At 37.2% G+C, this 24471-nt stretch overlaps 1 protein-coding gene across 1 annotated transcript in view; it reads right to left on the bottom strand.

The window, feature by feature from the left end:
- Positions 1-24471, bottom strand: part of LOC104409212 (conserved oligomeric Golgi complex subunit 5-like) — a gene marked incomplete at its 5' end in the record, with an annotated part of 103235 nt that overhangs the window by 56045 nt on the left and 22719 nt on the right. Inside the window, 3 exons of the mRNA XM_010019019.1 lie at positions 3816-3893; positions 3988-4100; positions 5227-5392. Of these exons, the coding sequence (XP_010017321.1) occupies positions 3816-3893; positions 3988-4100; positions 5227-5392 (357 nt within the window). The remainder of the gene's footprint in view (positions 1-3815; positions 3894-3987; positions 4101-5226; positions 5393-24471) is intronic.

Here is a 24471-nt window from a genome sequence, read left to right as displayed (position 1 = left end):
TTCTATATCGTTAACACCTCGTATTGCCAGTGTTGACAACTCAGGAAAATAGTCTGCTTACTCACCAAACGTTCATCAAGAGTGACAATGACAAGAGCCCTCCACAAAGTACAGAATAACACTCCCTACAACTCTCAGCTTTACCCAGAGGCTTACGTAAATGACAGGGGTGTGCTAAGAAGCAGATCAAAGGCGATCAAGGGCAGATCTGCCCTCTCACAGCAAGTACCTTCTGCCCAGCCTAGAGACCCCAGCTTACTCTTTCTATTGACCACCCCAACTCCTCCTACAAAATTATTTGCTGCTTTTAAAACTGCTTTCACTTTGCAGAATTGTTCGCTGATGCCTATGTAGGAGTGAAGGACCCAAAATAGCTGAGGATCAGAGATCATTTTCAACTCTTTTTCAAGGGGCTTAGAGGGATTCTTATCTCTAATTAAGAAGGTAGCTGTCATGGAAAGATAAGTTCTGCTGCAACTTACACTGAAGTCAACTGTAGTTCATTACAACAGCTGAAGCAGGATAAGTCACTACACGTTGAAAGAGAGAAGCAGTAAAGCAGAACAAACTGGAGCAGTCTATTAGCTCTCCAAAGGTAAACTAAGCAGTTGAAACAGGGTATATAAATAACTAGTCACTAGGTGAACAAAAATATCAGTTTTATGTTATCTAAATCTTACTTGTAATTTTAATTTTTACCCTCAACATCATGAAAACAATAACAATATACATTTGGAAAAATGTATAAAACTTAATCTCTATTCATTTTCCCCAAAACTAGATATCAAAACTTAATGAATTCTGAATTCTTTTAGCCTTGCTCCTCAACTGAAATCTAGTGATTAAAGGTGTTTTTTCTTAGATAAACCCACAAAAAACATCCATTCACTGTTAAAAGAAATTTATTTCTCTGTTAAATATCTTGTAGATCTTTTCTGGTAATTAAATGTGTAACTTTAGTATTTACAGATTAATAATGGAGATATAACAGTTTTGCATTCACGTCATAATATGGCAAAAGAAAAATACCAAAATCTCCATCTGCAAATGGAAGGAGTGGAAAAAAGTGCAGTGTAAATTAATCTCCAGATTCTTCCATGTTAATCATGTAAGCCTGGTTATGTCACTTAACTCTTGGCTACATCTAATGGTAGAAAAATTTGGAAGTGAAGTCTGTAAGAGAAACCACAGTGTAGAAAAGATGCAGGAGTTGTCATTGTCCTACTGCTGAACTCCAGTATTTATAAATTTTACAAGTTCTGTGTCTCAGTTTCTACATCTGTCAGATTTTTATTTTGCTTCTTTTTTTTATTTTAACAAAGACTTTTTGTAACTCTTTTAATTAATTAGTTAAGTGCTTTTAAAAATACATTTTCAGATACAACACAATATGACACTACAAAATGTTATGATGGTAACAGGTAATTAGAAGGCCGGAAAGCACATGTTTGAGATCATAATACAAAATTAGAAAAAATGCAGGCTGTGCTATCTGTGAAGTGAAAACCACAAATAAATCTGCAAAAAATGGGAAGAAAAGAAAAGAGAATGAATAAAAAGAGAAAAAAAAAGGCAAGTAGCTTCCTTGCTATTAAAGGACTTGTGCTTTAAAAAGGCTGGGTCTCCTCCTCTCTTATGCTTCCTAGGATGATACTTGCACTGCAGTAATCAAAACAAGGAAGCAGATGGACAGGCAAAGTGGTACTGCAGCTGCTGCAGAAGATGACTATAATAATAATGTTGACATCAGTAACAGTAATTAGTGCACAGACTGTAGTAGAGTGGATGATTCGTTTTCCTATCTTCTGGTGTGGGCATGCTGCCCTAGCAAATGTGTATAATATTAGTACCTTCAGTTTGTTTTGTTTATTTGCTCAGTTTATTAATGAAATTGAATACAATAAGGAAAACCCAACTTTATTCTCTCTCCAGAACACTCACTGAGGAAAGCACGTTGCTTCAGTTTGGATTAATACAAGACAGAATCCTTATTAGCAAATGGCAAAACACCAATTTCTTACTTACATCTATTTTCAATGTACACAACAATTCATACTCTCCCTACAGCCATCTGTACATACACTCTTGAATTGCAGCAGCCTGTAGTACTTGTCAGGTTTTGTCTAAACAACAGCTCTACTGTTTGGTGTGACTTCACCCGTCTGCAGGCTGGTGCCATACTATTTTTGAGGGACACTAGAATAAATCGTGTAACTGTGTGAAGGGCCAAGAAAAACACTGTGCTACACGGAACCATCTCAGGTAAACAGTAAGTAAAGCACCAGTGCTGTCAGCAGTACCATGTCATGAGTTCTGGTAGCATCAGACAAAGATGTACCACTAATCCTTAGCTGCCTCACTGAGAATGACAACTGTCCAGCTTGTGTTACACTACACCAAAACGCCTGTCGAAGAGCAAACTATTGGAAGAGTGGTAACTGCGGAGAAACACACTTACTTGGTTTTATTTGGGAAAAAACGATTTGTCAGTTAGATACAATCCTGCAATGCTAAGTCAAAAAAAAAGGAAGGAAGGGTAATCAGAGAGATACGGAACATGCTCAGCACGGCACAACCCAAAAGCCTTTCATTTTATTTTCTAATGAGTTTTTCCTTACTCTGCATCTAGTTTCAACTGAGATTCATTTTTCCTATTCATTCATTCTCCAGGATAATGTAAGATTTCCTTTGGCTTCCCTCTATTATCATCCTTAAGTGCTGTTCTACAAAAATGGAAGAGTGAAAGTGAGAAGCACAGGCTCAGGGTGGGAGCCATTCATGAACACTGAAAGCTCATTTAGCTAAATTCCCTTTCCATCCAATCTGTGCCTGAGCCTTCCAGAGTTCCTCCTTCTGTCTGTAGGTTTCTATGTGTCTCCTTAAACATGCTGATCTACTGAAGCACCACCCAGGCAGCAACAGAATTTTTTTGCCAGATCAAACTTTTTAATGAAGAAAATGTACTAAAAGTTTATAAACTTTTTAGGTGTTTTGTTTGTTTGTTTGTTTTGGTTGCCTTTTTTTACAACACAGAAAAAGAAGCTCGAAGTGCCACAGGAAAGTGATGTTCTGTGCAACATCTTTTAGAGATGGGCTTAACAGACAAACTTAAATGCTATATTTAACCTTCATTATCTGCTTTCGGTGTCGAGAAGACCACCCTTGCATATGAAGAGTTTCCAGAACATATTTCAAAAATTAAATCCATGTAAACTAATAAAACAGCCATACATTTCGAAAAGGAGATGTCTGCATAAACACCTTTAGGTTTTTTTCCATCTACTAAGGTAGATGAGATAGCTTCAGTAATTCTGTTCCTAACACTGAGTGAGACCATTAATCAAATTATTCCAAATATGAATAGAAAACAATGCAGCTGAATGGAAAAGAACAGGTATTCAAAAGAACAGCCATGATTATTTTTGAAGGAAGAAATTGCCAAGAAGTAGAGGAACAGATGGCTGAAAGTGTAGCTGAAGACACGTTCTCCTATGCAATCTAACAGAATTAATTAATTACTCAAATCACATGGTATTTTATGGAAAGACATTAATGATCAGTAATAAAAACTGACAGTGGTGTCTTATCAGCTTCCTTTAAAGAAAACAAAAGAGATTATCATCAAAAGAACATGTTTACACCCTACAGATGTAACCCACAGACCATAAACATAGTTTTCAATGTTAGTTTGACTTGCAACATTTTCCCATTAATTGAATTATATAATTTTTATGGAATTGTAAACAAAAGCATTCTCTCATCTCATTTTCATGAACAGAACTACTAAAACATATCCAGCTACATTAAAACTTTACCTTAAGTATTTCCTCTATGAAGCAGACATGCGACACAGGATCTCTTTTCTTTGCCAATACTTTCTGCAAATGCTGCACCTGTAAGAAAGAATTTATTGAGAGAAAAAGTAACATCTAATACCTCATACACAAAACTGCATGACTATAAAGACAGAAATGAGCTGCTGAGTACCTGTCCACAAGCAGCACAGATCTGATCCATGAGTTTCTCCATGTTTGTCCAGAGGGCTGCTCGAAAAGCTGCTGTGTTCCCAGGTGTTGGCATAGCAGCTCTACCAGGGCCACCTAAATGGTTTTTAAAAACACAGCATTTTAGCTTTCCAATATGAAAATTAGCATATTAGAAGTACAGATCTGTGCACTCTGACATAAGGTTGGTTTTTTTTAAATTAAAATTCTTTACTGTGAGGGTGGTGTGTTCAGAGCCAGGTTGGACAGGACTTTGAGCAACCTGGTCTAGTGGAAGGTGTCCCTACCTGGATCTTTGATGTCCCTTCCAACCCAAACTGTTCTGTTTCTAAGAAAATAGCTTCAAAACAGAGCTTTGTGAATCGCCTCAGTTGTCTGACTGAGAATTCAACTAAGAATAAGTAGTCAACTAAACTCTGAAGTTCAGTGGGGATACTTCAGTGTTTGTCACTGTTACCTGCATTACCAATTCAGACCTTCACAGACACATCAAGGTAATGTCAGTGTGCACTGTTGCAGGATGTAATAGCAAAGTGAAATGGCAGAGACAGTAGGTGTGAAACATACAGGTATTACCAGCTCAGGACTTGAACACCAGGCAAACTGTTATAAAAAGTGATAATCTAGCTGAAGGACATGCAGCTTCTAAATCATCACCTTCCTTGAGAGGGGCTGTATTTCTTTATTTATGCTAGTGATTATGGTTTTGGACACACAACTTGTTGGGGGAAAAAAAAAAGAAAAAAGAAAAAAAATTAAGTTTAATATTGCAACATTACTTTGTATTGAATATACTACTTGGAAATTATTTCCATCTGATAAAAGCATCACAATGTAGTTACAGGCTTATTCCATTGCTTGCAAATAATTTCTACCTGTGATCCTCCCACCAACACAAAGGAAGCAGAATTTGGATTCATCTTTCCATGACAAACTGCTAAGAAAATTCTGCAAAGCTGTAAAGTAACGAGGACAATTTTCTGGGCAAGTCAGGAAAAAAGGGGCTTGGGGAAAAAGGAAAACATTTTAGCCCAATAACAACAGACAGACTTGGCTTTGGTTAGACGATTTCAGAGACATGCCTACTTCCATCATCTACTGGTTAAAGCAAGCAGGAAGATGTTCCTGTAACAGGCTTGGATATGTGAGTTTCTTCCATTTGACAATACACTGTACTTCTGTCAAAAAAAATCAGTTGTTCTCTGTAAATCAAGTATCATACCTCTTGTAACAGTTTGAGATGGTTGGGTCAATACTTTGATATCCAAAGCATTTTTTATGTTCTCCTCCAGGACTGCGCAGTATCCATCCACCACATTAGCAATGGTATCTTTCAAAGTACCAAGGTTATAAAAAACCTGAAGAGCAGTTCCCACTTGAGTAGGATTCTAGAGAAAGAAGATTTTAAAAATTAATTATTATCTTTAACTGTACTATAGGGGTTTTTTTATCCATGATGAGGCATCATTTTACCAGGCAAGTTCATCTTTAAGTTCAGACTGCTAATTCTTTTAAATGTTAAATAACTGGCATCCTTACTGCGTAACAGAGAACAGAAGATAAAGGAAATGACTGATTTCCTATGATTGCTTAGCAATGCCTTGCTTAGCTTCCTTTGGTACTATCCTCTGAATAACGAGAATGGAAAAAAAGCAAAAACTGGAAGCACTGCTGGCAGTATCTAACCTGGGGTGAGTTACCAGTGATTGATCCAGTAATCCCAAGGTTAATTACAGTACATCTATATTCAGCTATGGTATAGCTAGTAATATTGTTTAAACATGCATATGCAGTATCTGTTACAGTACTGTGATTTAAGTGACAAACAATTAATTAAATGTGATATAGGCTTAAAAAAAAGAAACCACTATCCAAGTACAAGCAGAGGCAAGCAGGTGATGCGCCTACCACTGACTACTGCAGAATTTAAGCTTGTATTTCTACATTTCTATTTCCAATGCTGACAACCAACAAAACCAAACCCAAAACACTCTCAAGTATCTCTGTATGGTTCACAGCTTTTCCAAAATACAGGAGAGTGAAAACTATCCAAAAACTGTTCAGGTCCATTGTTCAAGAGACCTTTGATTAAGATTAAATCTGATGATAATTCCACTGAGCAACATTAAACACTGGCATGGGTGCTATTTAGCAAGAGAAAAGCCTCAAATTATTGCCTTTGGAAACTAAGCACTGTCATCCATACACTGAATACTGCTTTTTTATTTCGCATTCACATGCAATTAGTGGAGGGGGCGATCAGTTGATCATACACACATTAGAGATGCAGTCTTTTGTCATTTTTCTTAGTGACTTCTGCCAGCAGTAAAGAATATGCTCTGGCAGAAATCCTGGCATCCAGACTGGACAGAAGCATCTGAGACCACAGGCACATCCCGACAGAAATCCTGCTTTGACTCTCTCTGGCAGTGAGACCTTACACCACTGCACTCTTCCTGCTGGTGGCTGCAGCAGTAGTAGCCATTAACGTTGTTGAAAAGGTCTGCTGCTGCTGCAAGACCAGTGCAAGTCTGCTTCATCTTCCCCAAGCCACAGGTTTTTTCAGCCAGACACTCCAGAGGGTATGCTCATCTACCTTTCACGTGTGGGGAACTTGCACTGGGACCACAGCAGTAAAGCTACAATAAAGGTGCTGTGCTGAAGATTCACTTGCTGGTGCATCCACCTGCTGAAACAGGTTTTCTGATCCATTGACAAACAGTGCATTCTCCTCAAACCTAATGTTTCAGAGGTCACAGCATTATAACTACACATTCATGTCACTCTTTATAGGGTTTCTGCAAAGATCAGAACCATAACTGAAGCAAAAAAAGCCAGATCCCATCTCATTTCCCAACCCCAAAGAGGTGTTTCCAGGTTTAGTGGAAAGCAAAGGAATATTAGGCATGTATTATGGTTTGCAGACCATATACTAACTGTAACAGTTTCTTTTTCCAAACAGTGTGGGAATTAATGAACATTACCAGCATAGTATTATGGGTCTGGGACTTGTAGGTTTAGTTTTTTTGACAAATGGGTATGCTGTAAAATTTCTAAGCATCCTGTGGGTGTTCTTGTGGAGGTGGGAAAGTGAGCCATAAAGACTGGAAGATTAATGGGATGTCAGAAAATGAAGAGTAGTATAATGAAAGGAGGGAATTCGGGGACAGAACGAACAAGAGAAAGAAAATATAAATGGTAAGAGGATGGGGAATATAATGAAAAGAAACTGGAAAGAAGAAAGAGAATGAAACTGAAAGGAAGGAAAGCAAAGATATAAAAGACTCGCCTCATTTACCAGTCTTTCCTGTTTAAAGTGTTCTAATTTTCATAGAATACTTATCCAATTATCAAACCAGGCAGAGAGTTAGTAATATAAAGTCAATACCTTACTACTACAGTTTCAGTCAGACACTAATGATCATATATTACCTAACAAAAAAATGAAACAGCATCAAAAGGTGAGCAGGGCACTCTCCAGCCTTGAATAACCAATGGCTTGGTATTTGCTTTCCTGACAAACAGGTAGAATAGGCACAATCAATTTCAGGCAGAAGACAAAACTCAGAGCTCCCACATCACAGTTCAGCAAACTAACTCTGAAGCTACAGGTCAAAAAAAGACATAAAAATGTGCTCAAAAAGACCCTGAGCTATGTTTCAAAGAAACTGGTTTTAGCCAAAAGTTGTCAAACAATTTGATTTGAACTTATGAATAGTTAGTAATAACCAAAACACAACATTATGGAAAACTGCTATTCACTCAAAGTATCTTCTAAGTCTAGTATCAAAGTTAAAATCAGAAAAGAACAAAGATTATACAGGTGGCCTATTTCTTACTTGCTTTAAACTGTGGACATGGCCACTGACAAAGGGCTCCTAGTTCATGTATTCATCTTGTACAACAGGAATTAGAGATATATTGAATACATCAATGTACAATAAAATATCTTTTTTATTTGTTTCATATACAGCATTTTTTCCTCCTTGAAAACCAGTGTGTTTTATATGCCCCAGACAGGCTACATAAAGTCCATTGTTGGCTTGTCACTACTCCTAAGAGAATTGCATTTTTTATGCACAGCTAGTTTTTAGGTTTAGACAATATGTTAAAAAAAATTGGAGCATCTCCTGGGACAAAAATTATTATGTGGAAAGAAAATGTTGGAAAGCAGGAAGAAAACAAATGATTGTATTTTCAGGCTTGCATACGCATCTCAAAATTGGACTGTTTATCATTAATATGCACTGGACAAAATTTTGAGAATCAGTATTGCAGAATTTGTCACTACCAACAGACTTGATTTATAAGAATCTGCCCCTAGTATTTACTTTCTATTTGAGAAAGCTTAAAGCTAAACATTTCTGAGATTTGCAAGATGGCCACAATTTTTATCAAATGGAAAGTGTGCATTCAAAGGAAGAAACTGACTACAGAAGTGATTTCTAACGGGAAATGGAGTCACATCAGGGAATAATATTCAGAACAGCTATCCAACAGCAACAACAGGGAAAATAATATAACTACTTTTAAGATGGAATTTAATGAGTTTATTAGCAGTATTTTATAATCAAGTTGCACTTAGCAATTTTTAAGTGTTCTCCTTAGAATCTCTGTCTGTAAGATTCTATGCTCCTTTGCGTCTTGTTTAGTAAATGACGGCTCAGAAGTAGTAGGTTTTACCAAGTGCAAAGCAGGCTGGTTTTACTATGGAAAAATGTATGGGCAGTTAGAGCAACAGTAAGACAAAATTCTGCTTCTCGCAAGGCAGTGTCTTACAAGAAAATACCCTTTTACACAATAAATTACCATCCTAGAAATATCTGTACATATGCCAAGAACTTTAAGTTATGGCAATCAAGAGAGTAGGGGAGAAAGAAAAATAGCACAGCATTTAGTAATATGTTAGCAGTATGGTAAAATATAATGTGCATAAACACAACCATCCACAAGTAAAATAAAACCATGCCCCAGGAACTGTAGGCCTACGACACTACCTACTCCAGGATTAACCACAGCGATCTTCAGATTGCAAAAGCTATAATGAAACAGGAAGTAAGGAGAGATGGAGCAAAGTCCATCCTTCTCCATTCAAAGTGCTCCTCCATCTGACATGTCACAACAGAATGTTATAGGTATGTGGAAACTCTAATTTTCAGAAATTTAAGAGCTTAGAAGGACTCGGTGAATCATCACGTCAACATATGAAGAAAAGAAAAAAAAAGTCAACTTGCTCAAAAGCAAGTTCTACCATGAAAGCAACTCACACAAATATTTAAAAACATTGACATTTCTCAGCTTCCATCAGACAACACATTAAATATCTTGGTCAGAAGGGTGATATTTGCCACCATTTGAAAAAAGGCACAGATGTTCCAATTTATATTTTAACAAAACATAACGATACATTCAGCAGCAACTATGAAGAGATGTTCATACCAAATGCATTTGCTCACTTTTTCTATCATTGAGAACTGTTCATTTTACTAATATAATTTTTGATTCATTTTATCCCATCCCATTTGGTTCTATAGACTACGACAGACAAGAAGAAAAGTAAGTGACATGCAGTCATTAAATATGAATGGTTTTTCCACATTTATATCCTGTGGTTATTTTCTAGAATAGGCAACTAGACTCAGTAACTGAGAAGATGCTGTCCAGTCCAGCATGATATTAACAGTCGTTCTGCAGAGCAGAACCCCATCTGATCACTTCCTTTCCCAGAAAGATAATAACCTTGTGAAGACTAGATAGAAATATCATTAGATACTTAAATAAACACATATCACATTTCGCATTTGAAAATATGTCCTAGGATGGAACCAAGTAATTTTTTTGTATCAACTGCCAACACTGCAACTATTTTATACTGTAGTCTTTTATGATTGCGACTGGTGTTAGCAGAAAAATCTTCCAAAAGGATGGCTAAATAAAGAGCAATATTCTTTTTCATCATTAGAAACACAGCTTGGATGAGCAAGCCTGCTCCTCACAAGGGAGTCTGGTGATGACACTGAGCTAATTTGGGGACAGGAAGATTCCTAGCATAAAGCTGAACCAAAAATAAGAAACCTGGATGACAGGCAAAGCTAATTGGCTCATTCTACCCTTTCAGCGCATGGGATTCACCATGCAGACCTTTCTTCTCCAACCAGTGCTGTATTAGGGCATTCTACGTCAGCATTTCTTTATCCAGTGCAAATCTGTTCATATGACCCCATGCTGCAGGGTTTTCACCTATCAACTTCCCTCTCAAATGAAGAGGTGTAAACTGCCAAAAATATGTATGGTCAATGCGACCTGTGACAATTACAACTACTTTCATAAAGGAGTAGTGTTACAAATGTAATTAACTGCTAACTGTCATGTAGTTAAATTTCACAAGTGCCTGCACCACACAATCAGAGCAGTTTTCCGAGGAAATGTTCTTTCACGTGACAGTTTGGAAGCACCACATACAGAGAAGTCAAACTTGGACTAGTCCCTCACTTAGAAAGTTTTTGCTATATATATATTTGTACATACACATATTACTGAACAGCTGTGATTTCAGTGTGCTGCCATGTCCTTATCCCTTATGTGGTAAAACATTTACCGTGTCCCATACACAAGCACTCAAAGCAGAACACAGTACGAATCAATTACAGATGTTGCTTAGCTGAAGGAAAATACATTATTACTAATAAGTCCAGGTATCGCTCCAACAGAGTGGCCTGACAGTGTGGCTTTGCAAGAAATACCATGAATAATATTTTGAATAAATCACGAACATTGTCTAGCCATCAAGAAATAATCAGCATTAAAATACAATAACCCTAGAACAGGACACACACTGAAAAAACCAAACTTGTAAACTAACATATAGTCTCTGACAGGAAATAAAAAAGGTTCTTGCAGTCCTTCCACAGTAAATGCAAAAACAGTTTCCAGAATGATACTTCTAAGTATCTTTGACTGGCACTTAGTACTATATATTTTAATTTGATAGTAAATTTACTATATTGGGAACTATTTTAGTTACTTTTCTCTGTTTATTTCACACAGCTCATTTTGATTGTATGAGATAGCAGCTGCAATTTCCAACACAGTACAGCTTTACAAGGTCAGTTAAATAATCCAAATAAAAAAGACCCTTGTGACACTGAAAATCCTCAGCCAGATCTTCACTCTCCCCTCTTGCTACCACTACAACACACTGCCTCCTTCAAATAATTTTCCCATAAATAACGTTACTACCCCTAATGACAAATACTATTACTTGAAGACCAAGTGATTTAAGAAGGGTTTGTAAGCTCTTGCAGCTACCAATTCCAAGTAGTTCTTAGTCATTTCTTACAGCCACCAAAAGTGAAAAAAAGTGAGAAGGAAAAGTTGCAATTCAATTTCATGAGCTCAAGAAGATAAGCAGTGAAGGAAACTCAGCCACATCAGTCACAGCCACAGCAAAATGACTTATTGAGCAGAATTAATAATGTACTGAGAGTTGTTGGAATTCTTGCTTTGCAGTATCACTCAGCTATTTTAACTGCAGGAAAAATTAATAAATCTAAAAGTAAAAATTAAATGCCAGTGCAATTCAGCTGCAGTCTAAAACCAGTATCTTATTTCATTTCCAAAAGTCCATGTCTTAAAAAAATTAATTGGTACATCACAACTCCTAAAAACGAACCTACTTAAGGAAGCATGTCTCTATGTTCATTATCACCCCATCTGTCTTTTCCTCTGTTCATCTTTAAAATCTGAGCAATACACGAAAAGGTCAGATTGAAAATGTAAAGCCAGAGAATACAGACTTCTTTCTAATGATTTTCCAGTTCTTCCTGTTTTGACATTCGCAGTGTTGAGAGGAGAGAGAGGTTAAGATGTTATAATTTTCTATAGAAGGTAATACTGACATAACATGTTGGCTAGACTCCAGAAAAGCGTATTTTAAGCCTTAAGAGGCAAGAATCCCAAAGCCAAACATTTAAATATGGTTAGGTTATAATATCTACCTTCTGTGAGCCCATGTTTGGAATATGCAACTTCGTTTGGTAGAAGGACTTCCACAGGAAAGGAAAACAGTCATAAAGCAAAGCCATAAAACTCACCATGTCCTCAAACTAGGTCAGACTTTTCTTTCTGAGAATAACAGGAAGTAAATAACAAGAAGCATTACACTAGAAAGGTTGAAGGGAGGAGGTGGGGGGGGGATTTGAAAAAAAGCAGCAATAAAATACTAGAAAGCAAAGAAGCAAGATTTTTCAACACAGCTAAATAGCTTGCCAAAACACTTATTCTCTATAATAGTGTAATCAAAGCAACAGATGGCTAAGAGCTAATGGAACAGAAAGGCATCAGGAACTGTTATAAAGAATTATCTCATGAAACATCAAGCAATATTCCAAAGTTTACCAAGCCTCAGGCTATCAACGTGACAGCAATTTCGAAGAAAGCATCTGGCACCTCTGAGACAGATCAGCTAGATGATAACAATTACAAATTTTATCCTACAAGGCTGCATTTGAGTGTACAAAGAGTATAAATGCAGAGTAGGAATCATACAAAATGATAAAAACTAACAGGCAACACGGAAATAGGGGCATCTGAGCCAGATCAAGCTTCTTAAAATGCTTCTCTCATGTCTTACACAACTTCACCAACCTCTAAGACTCTCATCAATAAAGAACCAGTTGGCCAGTTAATCTGAAAATGTGGCTTCTCTATTGAAAACACAGGTACCACTTTCTGATGAAGGTCAGCATAAAGGGGAAGGCTTTAGCACCTCCCTTGTGCAGCCTTGACTTGCATCTGCTGACTCAAGTCCTATTACTGTAGCACAAAAGTATAAGGACACTAAATCTCATTACTAATTCTGATCTTCGGACAGCAGCTTGTGACCCGATGTTTCGTCCCACCTCACAATATCATTATGTACGTGCTCACTCTGTTAACTAGTTGAACAAAGCCATTACAAAACAGAAATGTCAGGTTTTGCTTTTAACTCAGTCTTAACAATTAAGACTAGGAATTAGCTACTGGAGGGTTATAATATTTTTTTTTCTCTGTTTACAAAAAACCTCCAAGTTCAGAAAAAATACCCTTTAAATGGTATACTCCGAATGATTTAAATATCTGCCAAAAGCTATCTGGGTTTTCTTGTTCTCTTGCTAGTCTTTGCAACAAGATAATAATTACCTATGCAAGTGACAGTTTCTCATTTCTGAAATCTGTGCACATACTGTCAACAGCTCTGAAGTGCCCTTAAATACTTAAAAGGAATGAACTTCAAAAAGTTACTTTATTTTAAATTCTTTCCAGTTATTACTACAGACAGACCTCCATCAATGCCAGATTCACTGCTGGGTCACATTTCAGAACATTTTTTTCTCAATACAAAATTCAAATTCCTTGATCACCCACCTACAGGAAACTTCAGGTCTGCAGGTAATTTGGTGAAGAATCACAGAATCACAGAACAGTTGAGGTTGGCAAGGACTGCTGGACATCACCTAACCTACCTCCCTGCTCAAAGGAGGGTCTACCAGACGAGGTTGCTCAGGGCCTTGCAAGGCAGAGATAACCTGGTTCAAATGAGCCAGAAGACATAGTTCTCCCGCTTCATTTTCCTTTCCTAGATCAGCTTACAGTTCCAGGAAAATCTAACAGTGGACTCAGGTAGTCATTTTCACTGAGTTTCACTGAGGCCAGCTTGAAAGACAGCAAGCATCTGTATACACACCTATCAAAACTTCTTCAGTGCTCACAGTGTTACCCAACCCCTGACAGTAAGATCAGCCTTCCAAGCTCTCTTGTAAATTTGCCCGCTGGGAGAAGCATGACAAGACCGACCTATTTCTGTTACAGATGCTACATTTAAAGAAAAAAAAATATTTCTCGTCTTTTTAAAAATAAATGGGCAATGCTACATTATACAAGAACTTTACTATGAAAAAAGAAAAATCTTAAGTCATCTAAATTAAAAGAAAAACTGTGGCTAGCCTTGCCTGCAGCTTGCACATGCATTTAGGATCCAGTTCTGATACTGAGAAAAGCCAGTCCCCATCCCTCACTTCATCTATCTGCCCGTAACGCATTTTGAAAGCTTCACACAAGTAAGAACTTACTGGGGCCAATACCTGCAGAAGGAAAGAAGCGAGATCAAAGAGGAGAAGAATAAACAGTTAAGTGCATAACTTGTTCCACACAGAGGACATTATTCACCACCTAGGAACCGCAGCATTTTGATGCAAGATTTCTCCTTTCTAATGCAACATACTGTTCAGTTCTGTACGCCATTTCAAGCCAATACAAAGCTTTAAACCTTTTGTTACCATAAGAACACCTCTAAATGTACGATAATGTGGAACTTCATGTGGCATTGAGTAGCAGATCAAGAACACGATGAAACACCCATTTTTCAGAGAAGAGTAAGAAAAAGAGCAGATTTTTAACCTGAGAAAAAAGTCAAAAGGAATTAAATTATCTTGTTTAGATGAGTATCATGTCTAGTCGATCATATTTTTCACTCTGCTCTATGCAGATGTGGCTTATTAATGCGTTATATGTTTCTCTTGGATCACCTAATTACATTATTTCAGAACCTGTTAACAATCAACAGTCAACAGTAGAAACCACAAATAGAATTACAGTCTGGGAGAGGCATTGAACAATAACTTACTATCTTATCTGGAGAGAAAGAACCTTAATGTAGCCTTAGTTTTGAAGAGAGACAGATACATGAAAGTACCAATTAAAAAGACTGGATGAATTATACAGAGACCCAGCCAAAAAAACAGTGTCCGTCTCTGCTCAGTTGTATCCCTGGAATCCTAGCAGAATTTCATACACGCCGTTTTACCTTGAGTATTTAAACCAAATCAGAAATCATTTTAATCAATTTGGTATAAAACACTTGAATGGACCTTATTTCAGTTTTGATGCAGCTCATTCTATAAAGACAAGACCCATGCAATTAAAGCACTGTAATGTCTGATAAAAGAAAAACCTCTGTGGTTCTCATTCGAATCCTACCTCAACTATTTTCAATGAGATCTAATCTTATCCTGCCTTTCTTGATCTGTAGCAAGGCAAATACCACTTCCTTATTTCACAGCTCCACCTAACCCATCTCCCTCCAGCTCTTCCGTAGTCTTGTTCTTGTAACAGCTCCTTCCATTCATATCTTTCTCTTTGGAGCTACCTTCAACTCCTAAACTTAGTTTCTAGTTTCCGTATTGACACATACTGTCCTCAGTCTCCTCCATTCTCTCCCTACAGCATGTTTTATTTACAAAGCCTTTCACAGTTGAGCTGTTCATTGCAGTGGCCCATGCCTCTCTGCATATAAATGGATGAATTAATTATCATACTTGCATTAATTATCTTAAAAGCATAGAATCAGATACCTTCTTGCCCTTATAGGTATTACCTAGTCTTGGTGCAGTTTCAATTTTGCAATGTGGTCAGAGCTATCCGAGACATAACAGTTGACATGTTTCCAGCCCAGAGAACCCACCTAAACAGATGGACAACCAGAACACAGAAGCAGACTATGCAGCAGCCTCTAATTTAAAATCACTTCTGTCTACAAAAAAGCTGAACTCAATGTTATTAAACATTCCTGTGTTTTCATGATGGGTATTCTATGAGGAATAATTTTTTAGTGATCACAAATGACATTTACTAATTGGTATGAAATCAAACTAAGTGTTTCATATTTCAAAATAACAAGTCTCAATGGGAAGATCTAACACACAAGGTGGTTTCTGAGCTTTCTAAGGTGTTCTGACTTTTTCCTTTTTTACCCTAACACAATGAATAGCTGCTAATTCCTTAGAATTTGTTTAATATCTATGATATTTGGAACAGTAAAGCTATCCATATTCTTCAAAAAGCACTATCAAGCTCTAAGTTAATATGTATTTAAAACATCATCTACACAGGAATATTAAGTTTTAACATTTTGTTGGCAACTGCCCAAATTAATCAAGATGAATCTTCAAACAAAAGGACCATGAGTGAATTTAAAAACTATCCAGCTGATTCTCATATTAAATTGTCACTAAACAGAGTATAAAGATTTTGGCAAACAGTTAAGTGATGATTCATAGCAAAGTGAAGGGATATAAAACATTAATGACTTCTCAATTTTCACCTATTACTTTACCATAAAAGACAGTTATATAAAAATATTGTTCAGATCAGATGTATTTTCAGGAATATCCATTTATAGAAACTATTTATAAACCACTTTCTTGCACTACCATAAAAACAGGAACAGAAATGATGGGATTAGGAGCGCGACAGAATAATAAATCCTTACAAATAAACACCGGAAAGTGCTGCACTGAAAAGTGCAGTAAAGTCCTTGCAAATACTCCATTATCCAGTCACAGATTTTCAGTCTAATTCTGCATTTATGAGTCACAAACACCTACAGGAATTAAAAAAAAAAAAAAAAAAGAAAGAAAGAAAAAATCCAGACACACAATCTGTCAATCCACTTTGATTAACCATTTACACCAGCGAGGAGCTGTGAAGAATTCTACAAAAATACTGTGTCACAGTCGGACATCAACTGCATTAAACTTCCTAAATTTTCTCTATATAGGGCAAGTGCACAATGGCAAAGCGATACAAAGCTTTCTATATCACGGCTGAAAGTGAAGTCTGCACAGTCCCATAATCTGTTTCTAATTCAGTATACATATTTTAATAAATGCACATAGACTCATCAAAATCTGAAAGATCAGGATCTCGCAGGACAAAAGAGACTATCACCATGTTTATTATTTTCAAGGGTTTATAACTCAGCAGTAAAAACTGCCAGTGTGAAATTAAAACTTCTGTTAATTTTAAAAGAAAGCCTCTAGTTTCCTACATTTACATAGTATAAAAAATTAAACTCCTAGTTTAGAATGACTTCAACACCAACATGTTTTTATTCTTTTCTTCTTAAAAACTCTTTAAGAAAAGCAGAGTTTTTCAAATTTAAAAAAAAAAAATCTCCTTTACGTATCCCCTATTTACTAGGTACAGCTTTCCAGTACTTCTAGTAGCAGTGAACATGACCAACAAACATTACAAAATATGCCCAGGAACTTCAGTGACTGCAGGGAGATGAAATACTTTGGTATCTGAATTCACTGCACATTTTCAGAATATCCCCAGGTAGTGCCACTGGACACTTTATTTTAATGATTAATGACCGGCTTTCCAAACATTTATTTTAATTCGAAAACATTTATGTTCACATATATATAGCTGTATATACACTATCGTGCACCAGCATAGTGCTGGAACAGCTAGCAAGTTTTAAAAGGCACTGCGAACGCAGCAGGAGACCAAGGCAAACCTATCAATCATAACATTACTAGCAGTAGCATATTCACATCATTTTTTGTCTTCTGTGTGCTTTATCAATAACAACAAAACGCATTTGATGGTATTTTCTCTAGCAAGGGCACAGAGAACAAATACCAAGTGACTGGGGATCTAATGCATTCATATCATGCTTCACATTTTCCATCCAGAAAATACAGACAATCACCCACAACTGACATGTATAATAAAGGTATAGTTATTTAACTATTGCTGTATGCACCATCAGTAACTTATTTTCAGCTGAATTCAGTGAATAATTCCTTCCAAGAAGGGAAGAGTCTGCCCATGTTTTCATTAAAAAGAAGCAATTGGAAACACAAGCTAGATTTTAGAGCAAATGTATCTCATCAACAATAAAGGACAATATTGCTTGCACAACATTAGAACACATTAAATAATTGGGCAATTTTAGGTCTCAGATAATAAGTCCTTTGAAAGATATATAATAGCAAGGCTAAGCCCAGAAATGCATATTCCCCCAGGGAAAAGCAAGAATATATATTTTCTCTTCCACACCTCTCTACATACTTCCTTCCTCTTCAACTCTGCCTCTAGAGGAGACACTAGAATCTGACAAATACTTAGACTTTTTAAACAGCTGAAGATTCATTTGAAACTGTTGTCGTGACAGGTTTCCATAGTACTTCCCTGCAGCAATCACTGCTTCTGCCTTCTCTATTTCTATTTAAAAAAAACCCCCAACCTTTGAGTAGCAAAAAAAAAAAAGTGAGGAAAAAAAAAAGCCCAACTAAATTGCCTCTGCATCTCTGCATTACAGTCAGAGCAGCAGCAGAAAAGAAGCAATACTGAAAGATGCTGTTTGCTATCCCTTCCCCCTTTGTAGGTTTAAGTCACCAAAGTACCGGCAATCTTGCGTTTAAAGTCAGTTTCAAACATGTGAAGTCTTGCATAAGAAGCAATAGCAGCATGGTTAATGAGTGAATTAATTTTACAGTCGGTGAAATAGTGGTTCCTTCAATGGCTTAAGTCTGCTTTTAAGTTATAGGAAGAAATAAATAATCCATTGACTAGAGTTCAGACTCAGCACATTAAGATGTGATTTTTAGCAAGTTACTGGGGCCTAAATTTACAAAATCAGCTGAAACTAGAACTTCCCAAATACACTGTCCACACTGGACTACAGTTACGTATAATATTATTTGACCCATGAATATCACATCCTTTTGGTCTACAACATCTTTATTAAGTAGATCCAACCTCTAAACACAAATGATTTGTCTTGTCTTTTACAAGGCTGTCAAAGATGATATAGTGACATACCCTTGGCAGTCACAGAAGTGAGTAGTAGCACCTCAGCCCTGCCTTGTGCTCGTTTGGTCACTCCCAAATGAGACACAGAACAAAGCCCTTCAGGTTTAGGATGACCCTCATCTTCATTCCCACTTCCTGAAGAACGGTTTTAACACTTCTTCACCAGCACCTTTTTTTTTTCATCACTTGTGTAGTTAAACAAGCAGTTACCCATGCCTAGAAGGAAATCCCAGCTACTTACACGCAGGAAAGGCAGCTGGTGAATCCTAGCAAAACCACCCCAGAAGAGCTACAAAAGAGTGCCAAGGTTCAGCTTTTACACACTGACATTCTCTGCTGCAAATCTCGCTCTTAGGTGCTTAATTCACTGAATGCAGAACCTACATGACTAAAATGGCATTGTGAACCCCATTCTTGCAGCCCCACATCACCGCACTCCCCACTGCCACAACCCCTACTGTGTGTGGCAACACCTAGGAGCATTATAAATCTGGTGCATGATCCCTTTCTCTCTGGTCCCCTGTTCTTCATCTGCAAACCACAGATGATGGTACTTCACCTGTGGCACAAAGGCGGTGTAGTGATAACAGCATCAGGAACTGTAAGGAATTCTGGTAATGCAGATCATAGAGTTATTTAATGTAGAGGAACAGATCAAACTCAGGTAAATTTTTGCTGAAAACACCAATCCTTCAGCTCAAAACAGAAAATACGAAATAGCAGAGAATAACAACAGCATTTTTGCTATGCACACCTGGGAACAATGCACAGTAAACATGAAACTTGGCACAGGGACTTTCTGGAAGATGAATAAAGGTTCCTCATTCTTGATACTTGCTTTCCTATGCTTGAAACTTGCGTAATGTACATGATCAAAAGAGATGTTTATTGATTTATCATGAATACAAAGAACTAATTTAATTAGATGTTGCAACTTAGTACTATCTCTGAATGAACTGATCCATTAAAACACATGTACACATTTGTAACAGCTCACACAAAGACTAAACAATACATGATAGCTGAGCATGTCAGCTAAGAATTGTATTTTTCTAGCAATATACCAGTAAATAAAGCCACATGGACAGACAAGTAAAGGTATTATAAGATATATACAACTATGCATAAGGTCTTTTTTAGACACTGGATGAGTTGATAAGACTTTATTTGATGTTAGATACTCACTTTTTGAGAAAATAAAATTAATATTTTATCTTTTACATAATACATCCATAATTTAGTACTTCTACCAACCAAGGTAAATACGAAAAAAATGGCCTTAGTTTTCAGGTCAGACAGACATCCTGCATAGAGATCCAAATGTCATTTACATCATGGACTGTTGCCAAAATGTCTGACGATTGAAATCCACTGATTTTTTATTTTTTTTTAAATAAAAATACAGCTGAATTCCCAGAAACAGATCTTCGGTCTGTGATACTGTCCTTTATCTGTGTTCAAGTGGATCACTAGGATGTCATACACATTTTTAATAATGCTGTCGCACGCTAGCAAGTTAAGATCAGAAACATACAATTCCAGTTTCAACATGATGACACTATCACCAGTGGAGAACAGGTACAGCTGATAGAAGAGAGAGATGTGGGGAACTGACGTCTGAAGAAAATTGCCCTCTGTCCCCTTCAGCTTACTGGTACAGTATGCTCCTATGTTACCACAAGTGTTAATTCTGCAATGTGCAGATGTTTTCATGTATAAATTTACACTGTGCCTTACTGCTCAAGTTCTGCAGGTCCACTCAACCTACACAAGTGCTGTGTCCACCTTCACTGACTGCCAGTATTACTCATATTTTCAAGAAACAATCTCTGATATAGGAATTGAAAACCTATTAGGTTATATGTGTTAATTACCTTACACAAAAATGATCTATCCATAACCTGTATTTAAATTCCTATGGTGTGAGCTATAGTCTACTGTTTCTCTACATGGCTCTATTATCTCTACCTCTGCACGCAAGCTTTTAAACAGAATCTTATATTAAGCGAGTGAGTGGGTGCAGTGAGTACAGCACAAATATTTTGAGAGAAATTCCTGACTGGATCGCTTCAAATTACTTGTGGTATCTTAGAGGAACATTACCCCTCAAAAGGTCAAAACTTTCCCTCTCATCATTCCTAACAAACACTGTGTGTAGAGCATTCCTTAGATATACAGAGTCCCAGCAAATCACAAACATATGTACTGTATTTCAACCTCATGCTCCAATTTAAAAGCTTTACTAAATACCAACTGATATTTTAAACATATAGATTTACGTATACTTCTGAAGGACTGGCATTATTGAAACATTTACATTTACTTGGAAAAATAAATTATTCAAGCTTGGATCTCTACAGCACTCATCAATGGAGTGTCCTTTTCTCAGACATCATTCTTTGTTTCCAAGAGCATATATTCTTCTGTGCTCCACTTAACAAACAGGCTACATAATACCCATTTCATCAGTCCAACTAGCAAATATTTTAACATTTTTGCTTTCTTAATTTAAAACCTACATGATTTTTCTTCAAATGTTATCTTGATTTCTTTTGCAGTTTGATTATCACAGTCAGCAACTGATGACCTTGCAGGTAAGAGGGCTCCATGTAACGGCTACCTAAAAAAGTCATCATTCAGACTTCAGCATTCTAACAAACCACAATGATTCCCTTTTTTATTTTTTTTATTTTCACCTTCAAAGCCTCCTGCTGGCCTTGAATGTCCTTGAACCCACATCAAGCACTCTGCCAAAAGAGTCACAAACTTAACAGTGTGTGAAATACAGTCTAGAACTGCAACAGGCTGATGTACCTTGTTTACACTAGCAGGAATCTTCCATTAGTGAAATTCCAAATCCATTAAAAATGTGAATGTCACGTAAACTCTAAATTGTAAAGCAGCTGCAGGGATGCTCAGCCTTTCTGGCTGGGTGGGCCACTTGCTTTGTGCAGGTGCAGGAGGGGGCCATAGGGCACGTTCTCTATGAGAAGACTACAGCAGACGTGCTGGTAGTGTTGTGTGAGTCAGAGGCATGACACTTGCCGCAGAGCTGGCCTTCATGTACACTAACGTTAGCTATCTCCTATGTGTACATCTGCTGCAGTCAGGGTGCTGAATGACCTGATCAGGTGTCAGTTCCAGGACACCACGCCATCTGACTTTTCCAAGAAACTACTGAATTTACCATACAGATTGGAAAGATCTAAAGAAGTAGTGCAGGTTTACTCTCGTTCTCTAAAACAACTGTATCTACAGCTAAAAATAGAAACATCTAGCAGATCTTTACTCAAACTGTTATTCCTAAGTCTAGTTTTCATTGCTCCCCACTTGACTATCTATCAGGTTAGTCTACATCCTTCTTGACATGTTGGAATTCACTACTAGAACCCACAGAGCACAAGGGTCACTCTATATGAGTAAAGCACAGGGATTACTCCATGTTTAACAATGTACACCTTTGTTTACACCTCCCAGTACAGTATTTTCCTCCTTTATATCTGCTTGACATGGCTGACTTTCTGCTTGTAATCCACTATAACCTCAAAATCCCCTTCTGCAGTTTTTCTTCCCTTTTTCTTCATGTAGTACCTTACACTTGTTCCTTTTCAACAGCATCCTATTTTTTCGAATCAATTTCTCAAGATAATTCTGAATTCTTTGTCCTTACAAGACCTCTTAATCCTTCTTAGACAGATGCAGTCTGTAAATTTAATAAGTATATTCTGTATTCCATCATCCAGATCATTAATGCAAGCACTGAGTAGTGCTAGCCCTGGGGCGAACCCCTGCAGAAACTCACCTGATGCATTCTTCCATTTTAGAATGGAATCAACACTGTGTATGGCTTTCCAAAGAGTTTTGCACTGATCTTGCAGCAGTTTCATCTAGATTATCCTTACTCAGTTTGAATTTGAAAATGCCACACGTAAAATATTAGACCCCCACCTTTTACATTAAACTCACTGCCCTTCAATAGAAGGAAACTAAGCTGGTTTGACAGGAGTTGCCCTTGAGAAATCTGTGCTGATCATGAAGTAGACTCAGCACACACACTGTTATCAGGCATGCGGGGGCACCAAGAAAGTGTGTGAGTGTGTGTCTGTGTTCATGCATGCAACATAATTAAAAAGCCTGTGCAGAGTAATGTACTGTGGAAGCACCCAGGAAGCATGATGAAAGGCACAAGCCATAGGAAGCAGCTACCATTACCACATGGCCTGGCATGCAGTGAGTTCTCAGAAGTAGGTATCAGATTGGGTCAGTTGTCCTGAGGGGCTACACTTTGATTGCAGACTTAAGGTTGACTGCCACTACAACATCTCATCCTTAGAACATTTATCAGCTGCTTAAAATCTATAACCTAAAGAACGATGCTGAAGTGGAATATTCTGTGGAAGGAGAACATTCTCAAGAAATTATCAGAGAAGTATTTTCCTTTTCTAGGAGAGAATAAGATACATATCATCTTCCAGCATCCAATCCCTTGTTTGAAATCCAAACTAGACAGCCTCTAAAAGTTTCCTTTTAAAGATTAAATGTGGTAGCTGAAAAGTTCTCTAAACAAAGGCTGAATCTTTGAACTGCCAGTCTGTACCCTAGTCTTTTTCTTGTATTACATATTCCCATGACACATTAGCATTTTTAAATGGTATCTAATGTATTTTAATAAAACTGTTAGAAGGAAAAATAAAATTCAGTCAATACATTCACGAGGCCAAAAGACCTATTTGTTACCTCAGAAAGGCATTTGACTTCAGAAACACAGAATATTAATGTAGCAACAGGACTGGGAATGCTAAGAGAAGTATTTAAAAGATTTTTTTGCCTTCCAAGACGTTTTCCAAACTTAAGGATGCTGCACTAATTCCTTATTATCCTAACATCTAACTGCTGACACTCCCTAGCAACATGACTGTTTAGTGGTAAAGGAACACTCCACCAGCTGTTTTATCAGTATGTTTCGTTCTGGACTTCAATCATACATCACCTAATTCTCTATATTGCTGCTAATCACTGTAATAACCCCCGGTTTTCAGGTTTTCATCTCTAATGGCTTTAATTGATCTTGATTAATTCAAGGAAGATGATTTGCACAGTTAAAATATAGAAGAATGCAAGAATGCCCACAGTAATAAATGAACATAGGGCAATCAGTCTCATGCAGGAAGCAGCTGAGCTGGCTCTTTCAGGATGATAGACTGGTCAGCAAAGTCAGCTGCCTCCTCAAGCTGACAACCCTGAAAATCTTACCATTACATGTCCATCCTCCACACCACAGGTATTGTCCCCATGTATGTGCAGTCCTCACGTGCATCTGCAACCTGTTACATTGACTCTAATAAACAGGGAAAGTTGCTTTGCTATCTGTCAAAACACTAGCATTGCGTTTTTCAGGAGTACATCCTCAATGGATAGTGGATACGCCTATATTACAGTGAGCTTCCGTTACTGATGGCAAGGAACACTTTCTGCCTTATAAAAACCAATGACCTAACAGATAGATTAATGGATAGATTAATCTTCTGGTTTGTTTTCTTTAATTTTTTTTTTTTCATTCTTTAAACCAAATTGCATCTCCACTAAAAAATGCAGTTGTAGATTATATGTGCAGTTGAAGGAATTCTTGAGTCATGTATGTCATGCTCTACTTTCAACTTAAAACCTATAGTAACTCAAAATTCAGAGTCCTTCTTAAGCAAAACTGCTTTATATCCACTTATGTTTACATTAATAAGTGTGGAGACAAATTTAAGCTGAAGGAAGAACAGTGGAATTCATAAGATTACATCGCAAAGCTGGAGCAGGAAGGCACACACATGCTACG

This window comes from Nestor notabilis, unplaced genomic scaffold (assembly GCF_000696875.1).
Source record: "Nestor notabilis isolate BGI_N333 unplaced genomic scaffold, ASM69687v1 scaffold10287, whole genome shotgun sequence".
Lineage (NCBI taxonomy): Eukaryota > Metazoa > Chordata > Aves > Psittaciformes > Psittacidae > Nestor > Nestor notabilis.
Note: the sequence above shows the minus strand (reverse complement) of the source record. Positions and strands in the feature narration are given on the sequence as shown.